Source organism: Charadrius vociferus, unplaced genomic scaffold (genome assembly GCF_000708025.1).
Source record: "Charadrius vociferus isolate BGI_N301 unplaced genomic scaffold, ASM70802v2 scaffold218, whole genome shotgun sequence".
NCBI classification, from domain to species: domain Eukaryota; kingdom Metazoa; phylum Chordata; class Aves; order Charadriiformes; family Charadriidae; genus Charadrius; species Charadrius vociferus.
In genome coordinates, this window is record NW_009650084.1 from 631544 (window position 1) to 638657 (window position 7114).

Here is a 7114-nt window from a genome sequence, read left to right on the forward strand (position 1 = left end):
AGGGAGTGTGTGTTGACACCTTCGTCCATCCGCTCCTCACCCACCCGAGGGCAGCTGGGCTAGTGCCACATCGCAGGGCTGCATGAAGGCACAGGAGTCAAAGGCAGGTGGCACTTTTGAAATGTTTGATAAATGCTGCCTTGCTGCAGTTAAGTCCCTCCCAGGCTCGGTCCCGAGGACAGCAATCCCCAGTGTAAAGTTGTTTCAGCAAGGCGAGATGACATCAGATGTGTGCAGAGCATCACTGTTCTTAAGAGCTACCTGGAGCGACATTTGAGCCACTTGCCTGTGCACCCAGAACGGCACCTCCACGCTTAGTCCTCTTGCCTTTGGTAGTATTATACCTGTGTCACTACTGCTCCACCAGCACCTGAATGGCGGCGATAAGGCTGGAAAGTTTGCACGTGTCCAAGGACAGCGTAAAGACATAAATACGCTCTCTAGATTGCAAAATAAAAAGCAAGCAGCAGAGTGAAGCTGTAGTCCAACTCCGCCATGTTTGATGTATATGCAGATAAACCACAACCAAGTTTGCAACAGCTGAGGTGAAAGCGAATAGATAGAAATGCAAACCCTTCATACGTGTTGCAGAAGCCAAGGGCCAGCCAAGCAGCAACAATTCAACTTACCATTATGTAACACTAACTTCAGGGAATAAAGCTGCCCATTTCCTTTAAAGGAAGGTTTGTGGCTTTTTACTACAAATTTGTCAGTGTTGAGTTCATCTGGGGATTTGGGGCAGACAAAAGTGAGTTCTGGAGGTACCTCCTCTAGAGAAAATCTGGTTTTCCTTTGCAAACCTAGCTGTGGGCTTTGGAGGTATTTTCTTATTTCTTCTCCTGGGGAAGAAATGTTTCTCACATTTGCAAATTATTTTCCTTCTTGTTCAATAAATGCTTGTGGAAGAGGAGAGAAAGGGTCTGTCAAGAAAAAGTCAGAGAAGGGGGCTTGAATTAACATAGTTTGAAATTGAGCCCCTAAAGAAATTGCTGAAACAGGACTTTTTCACCCCCCATGTAAAACTTGGCTTACTGGAACATTTGCAAACATGTGACAAGGGGAGTTGAGAATATTTCCAAGAGGCAGGAATAGGACTGATGAAGTCAGTCCTTACCCGCCCTGATTTTTTAAACAACAAGAAATTTCTGAGGTGTGAACTTGGGATCTATCTTGGTCTACTTTTTGGCATTCTTGGCTTGCTTAAATCAAGCCAAGTGCTTGGCCTGCCGAGAACGTGGTGCGTTAAGGTGGGATGTGGGCTTATACCTGCCCCTGGCCATCACCTGGGCTGCGGCGGCGCGCCCTGCCACTGTGCTGGCTCATCCGGCAGCGAAAAAGCCACCCTTGCACATCCCCGCATCCCTGTTTCCAGTGCCCAACCCTGACGCCTCTGTCTCTCCCGCAGACGTACCGGAGGTGGAGCTCCGAAGGCCGAGGGGGCAGACGAGGCCATGACGCCCCCATGATCGCCTACGACGCCCTGCTGGGCTGCGGCGGGGACTGGACAGAGCTCTGCAACCGCTCCATGTTCCACGGAGGTGAGGGCCCCCTGCGGCTCCTGTCCCCAGGGGTGGGAGAGAGCCCTCCTGGCTGTCTGCTGCCACTGTTGGCCAATCTGCCATGCCACTTGTTATACCTGCACCCCTGGTTTTACACCCAAAACCCCCTTCTTGTGGTGGCGGTTGCCACATTAGCGGTTCACATGGCTTTTCAAACGTTGCTCTGAGCCTCACGGTTTTGAGGATGCATGAAAAGTAAATCCGATATGACTTAGCAAAGGGCTGGCATCTTCCCCCGCCAAAATCATAGAATCTCAGAATCACAGAATTGATTGGTTGGAAGGGACCTTTAAAGATCATCTGCAAGGAGCAGGGACATATTCAACTAGGTCAGGTTGCTCAGAGCCCCATCCAGCCTGACCCTGAATGTTTCCAGGGCTGGAGCATATAGCACCTCTCTGGGCAACCTGTTCCAGTGTTTCATCACACTCATCATAAAAAATGTCTTCCTTCTATCTAGTCTAAATTGTCCCTCTTTTAGTTTAAAACCATTACCCCTTGTCCTATTACAACAGGCCCTGCTAAAAAGTTTGTCCCCATCTTTCCTGTAGGCCCCATTTAAGTACTGAAAGGCTGCCGCAAGGTCTCCCCAAAGCCTTCTCTTCTCCAGGCTGAACAACACCAACTCTCTCAGCCTCTCCTCATAGGAGAGGTGCTCCAGCCCTCTTATCATTTTTATGGCCCTCCCCTGGACCCACTCCAACAGGTCCATGCCTTTCTTGTGCTGAGGGCCCCAGAGCTGGACACAGTACTCCAGGTGGGGTCTGTAGTGACTTTGGCAATGCAACCTTCTAATTGCACATAGCGAAACCGAGAGAGCTCATGGCCCCTTTTGCTGCAGAGCCCTACAAACCCACGGGCATTGCATGGAGCATCACTGCCATTCACCATGACTAGATGTTTTAAAGCATGTGCAATGCCATGCTGTGCTGTTAACAAGGAAGGTACACTCTCCAGTCCAGGATGTTCACCCAGGTAGCAGGGAGCCCTGCGACTACTCTTCACTCCTAGCGATGGCTAGTTACTTGCAAAAGCTGTTGTGTTGGAGTGGATTTTCCTCAAACAAAATAAGCATCCTTGCCTTGGCATCGCTCTCTCCCCTCAGCACCCTCTCCTGGCACCACCAGAGGCAGGACACGGGGTGGTGAGACCCTTTGGGACTGACCCAACGTGCCCCCACCACACTCTGGCGACAGCGTAATATTTCCTCCCCTGTGCAGCGCGGTTTTTGGTTGTGTATGTAAAGGTGACTCTAAGAGACCACGGCAATTGTGCTTAAACCTGCAGGAGAAAGCGCGGCTACTGGGTCTATCGCTGGCTGCCTGTATGGTTTGGTTTACGGCCTGAGCAAGGTCCCCAAAGGCTTGTACCAGGACCTGGAACAACGGGAGAGGCTCGAGTACTTGGGCGAGAATCTTTACCGACTATCCATGGAGGAAAAGTAAAGCGGCTTCTGCCATTTTCTCTTTCTATAAAGACTATATCAAACCCTGTAGATAACTGACTGATGTTCATAGTGAAGGAATTAGTCGGGAGTTAGTCTGGAAGGCTGTATGTAGATTGTGTGCAAGAAAAGGTAGCTGGATTATTCAAGACTGCTTAGATATTTGTGGTCTTTGTGTTTGTTTTTTTTTTACAGATGTAGGGATTTCTGAGTATAAAGAGTGCTGCTTAAACCAGTAAGATAATCTCAAATGGAAAAAAATAAATAAAACCTCTTTTGGTTTATTTCAGTCTAACTTGCTATAATACCACTTCCTAAACAGCTGTGACCAGTAATTACACATACAAAATTAATTTTCAGAACTAATGCTTTCCTGCAAAACTAATGGTAGTACCCACTTATGGGGATATTCTCTGTATATTTGACAATCCTTTCACCACTGCTGTTCCTCCTTGTTCTCAAATCTAATGTGTCTGTGACACTTGTAAACCTAATGTCTCGCGGATTAGCTTTTAATGAATCTCTGATCCCTGCATCAGCACTGTGGTGCAAGGTATTGTTACATTAGAAGCTTCCAGAAAAGGAAAAGCCAACACTAAAAATACCCTCAAGGAACAGCAAAACATCAGTGTGCCTAAAATTTCTGAATTACACTTCTATCATTCTTCAGTCTTCAGAACAAATGTTTTTTTTAAAATAAAACTGGCTGAAATATTTGTAAATAAATTAATCTTACACTATTTTCTAAGCATCGTTCTTTATTTTTAGATTGAACAGATTATGTGTTGCTGTATCAGTATCAGAATTCTTGGCTGACGTCTTCAAGCAGTTGTAATAGGTCAGAAGTCAGGCTGTGATGCGTTTCACAAGACTGAGCACCACAAAAAACCCAGGAAGAAAACAGTTACAACTGCTTTACCTTTTTACTTTTTTCCCTTTTCCCTTTTCCTCTTTTCTTTTTTCCCTTTTTCACCCTTTTTCTCTTTTTTCTTTCTTTTTCTTTTTCTTTTTCTTTTTCTTTCTTTTTCTTTTTCTTTTTCTTTTTCTTTCTTTTTCTTTTTCTTTTTCTTTTTCTTTCTTTTTCTTTTTCTTTTTCTTTTTCTTTCTTTTTCTTTTTCTTTTTCTTTTTCTTTCTTTTTCTTTTTCTTTTTCTTTTTCTTTCTTTTTCTTTTTCTTTTTCTTTTTCTTTCTTTTTCTTTTTCTTTTTCTTTTTCTTTCTTTTTCTTTTTCTTTTTCTTTTTCTTTCTTTTTCTTTTTCTTTTTCTTTTTTTTCTTTTTCTTTTTCTTTTTCTCTTTTTCTTTTTTCCTTTTTTCTTTTTTCCATTTTTATTTTTCAATAAAACCAACAAACTATGATTCAGTTAAAAGTTACGTACAGCAGACAAAGTAAACAGTAGACCTCAGTGAGGGAGATTCACAGAAGAAGTGAGCACAGAATTTGTCTCTGGTGTTTAACCTTATGGTTTACCTCAGAAGTTCAGAAGCTAAGGTCTACGTAGCACTTTCAAATCTTCATCCTTAATGATGCCTACGTGGTGTTGGTTTCTCCTATCTTTCTCCAGCTGCTGAACTGCGTTTAAAAGATAGCTAAAAATACATAAGTACTTTCCTACCCCTTTTTCCATGTAAACAATTGCTGCAATCGTCACTGGGATGCTATGTTGCAGAAAGAGGAGCAGGTGATGCCTGTCATTATGAATAGCAGCCTGCATGACAATATCTGTATGAAAAGGTTTTCCGTACTACGAGCTACTTCAAGCACTGTTTGAGCATGTCTTCTCTTTGCAGCTTCGCAAGGTGCTTTCTTGTTTGCTTTGGAGATATGTTAAACCAAAAGGAGTATTTGTCTCAGTAGCTTTTGATTTAAGAAAATACCAAGAGTTTCTAAAAACATTCCTTCTAGTTTAGGATGCTTCTAGCATACCTGTAATAAATTCAGCAATAGAGAAGAGAGAAGAACATACCCTGCATAAGGTAGGATTTTCTCTAGTACTTTGGCTTTTCCTCTTCCTATAGAAAAAAAAATCACAAAAAAAATGAAGAGAATTCATAACTGTTCCCACTTTACCTTCTAACCAGGCTGGGGAGGACCAAGTTTGTTTCAGAGACAAATAGGATAATAGGATAATAGGAAATAAAAGGTGGTTCCGAAAGACTGAACTTGTAAAGCACCATTTCTGCAGTTGTGGAGGTGACCGGCATGTTGGCCCTCATTTCATTGACAACACTAACAAGGTCTGTGCATTGGTCCAAGCAGGCAGAGCTGCTCCTCCTGGTTGCCTTCCTTAGCTACAGGCAGCTCTTTGAACCAAACACCTTTCAGAGCCGGATAGCGACAGGGGTGCCTGGGCATGACAGGGCCTACAGGATGCAGTATCTTGCATGCTCCAGCTCGTGGCCATTTCCCCAGAGCCAACCAACAGCGAGTCAGAGCAATCCATCAATCTCTGGCAGCTTGTGAGAGTCAGGCAGTGTTTTCCAAATTTTTTCCCCTTTTGATGAAGTCTCCATAGCGCTGCCTCCTCCTGCCCATCTCCTGTCCTGAGCACTGCCCCCACAGCAGGTAGTCCTTTGGGTTGCCAGGCTGTGCAAAATGGTGGTCAGATATTTAGCAGGTAATTCAGGGTCAAGTGATAGGGCCTTCTCTTCTCTTCTCCATACCAGAGACAGTAAACAGGAAACTGCTTTAGCCATACGCTTTTAACAAATGCCACGGGATGCCATCGCCCCCTGCTACTCAGCAGCCCCCCGAGCCCTAACAGGGCGGAAAGACAGGAGTGCATTGGTGCAGAGCAGGGCTGGGGGAGATCTCTGGCTCCTCTCCCTCCGCCACGGCCCATCAGGTCTCCTCCGCTCCATGACACGGCGATGGCTGCTGCAGAGGTTTCCCTGGGACAGGCCAGCCAGCGGGATAGGGTTGCACTGCCGCCCATTAGCATATCAGGCTGTTGCCACTCCGATGCTGCCATGATAAGTGTCACCAAAGAACCTATAAATAAATAACTGAGCTGCCTGTCTTATGTATCTTAATTATCTGTGGGCCAAGAAGACAGGAAACTTTTGAAAGTGGCCTTGCCTCCTCTGGAGGTCCAAGTGGTCTGTCCTCGACACTGAAAATGATGCAGTAAGGATTCCAGAAACCAAAAAAACATCTTCAGGGGAGGAGAGGAGCAAGGAGGCTGAAGTCCATGTTAGGCCATTTCACAGCATCAGGGAGGAGCCCAAGTATCTGCTTTGTCATCTGGTGGGAAGTGACTTCTGCTGGCATGGGGTTCCCCCTGGGCACAGGGGATGCCTGCCTAGTTCCTCCTGGCCATAGGTGGGACTAGAGTTGGCTATCTCTAATTGATACAGAGGTGACTATATTTCATTGATAGGTGACATAGTTTAAGAACAGCAGGATGCAACTTGGGAAAAGGTCGTGAAGAAATACTAGGGTTGATGTCTTGGCCTGTTGAAAATTGTGGTCATGCTTCCAAACCTGAGAAGCCCTCCACCTTTGCCCTCCTTCCCCAAGGTGGACGCATGGTATTTTCCAAACATTGGGACAATGCAATCTCATCACTACCTACATTTTATGTGGTGGTCTCAGAATTTAGTGTCATTGTATCATAGCCCTTGCACAGAATGCATTTCAGAGTTACACAGTCGTGATGCTGGTTTGTAGGTGCGGTCATCTTGGAAGAACTGCAGATGCCCTAAAAAGGTGTCATAGCTGTTTGCCCATCTGCTGCTACTTGCTGGTGAATATGAATCAAGCACTCAACCAGTGCAACATGTCTTGGTAATTAAGGCAATGCAGTATTCCCACAAATGCTAAGTTTCAGAAGGCATCCTATAAGAATGCTCTAACATATATTTTACCAAAAGCATAAAAGGAAAACTTTGAGCAGAGCTCACTAGTAATATATTTTAATAAAGCTGTTCACATTTTTTAGCTCTTAAGTGATTAATTACCTCGAATACTCATAGTAAAGAGGGTCTGATCTTCTTCCCTTCACAATTAATAGTAGTTTGGCTATGCTGACCTCATTGAAAGCAGGATTACTCCATATTTTACTGTGGCCATTTATTGTATCCAAAGTAGTCCAGAAGGGAGAGGTAAAAAGCG

General features: G+C 44.7%; 1 protein-coding gene across 1 annotated transcript in view; it reads left to right on the forward strand.

The window, feature by feature from the left end:
* The window catches only part of ADPRHL1 (ADP-ribosylhydrolase like 1), a 23982-nt gene extending 20696 nt beyond the window's left edge, over positions 1 to 3286 (forward strand). The window contains exons 6-7 of the mRNA XM_009892130.1: positions 1406 to 1538; positions 2847 to 3286. Coding sequence (XP_009890432.1) covers positions 1406 to 1538; positions 2847 to 3004 — 291 coding nt within the window. The 3' untranslated portion in view covers positions 3005 to 3286. The remainder of the gene's footprint in view (positions 1 to 1405; positions 1539 to 2846) is intronic.
* Positions 3287 to 7114: the final 3828 nt, after the last annotated feature.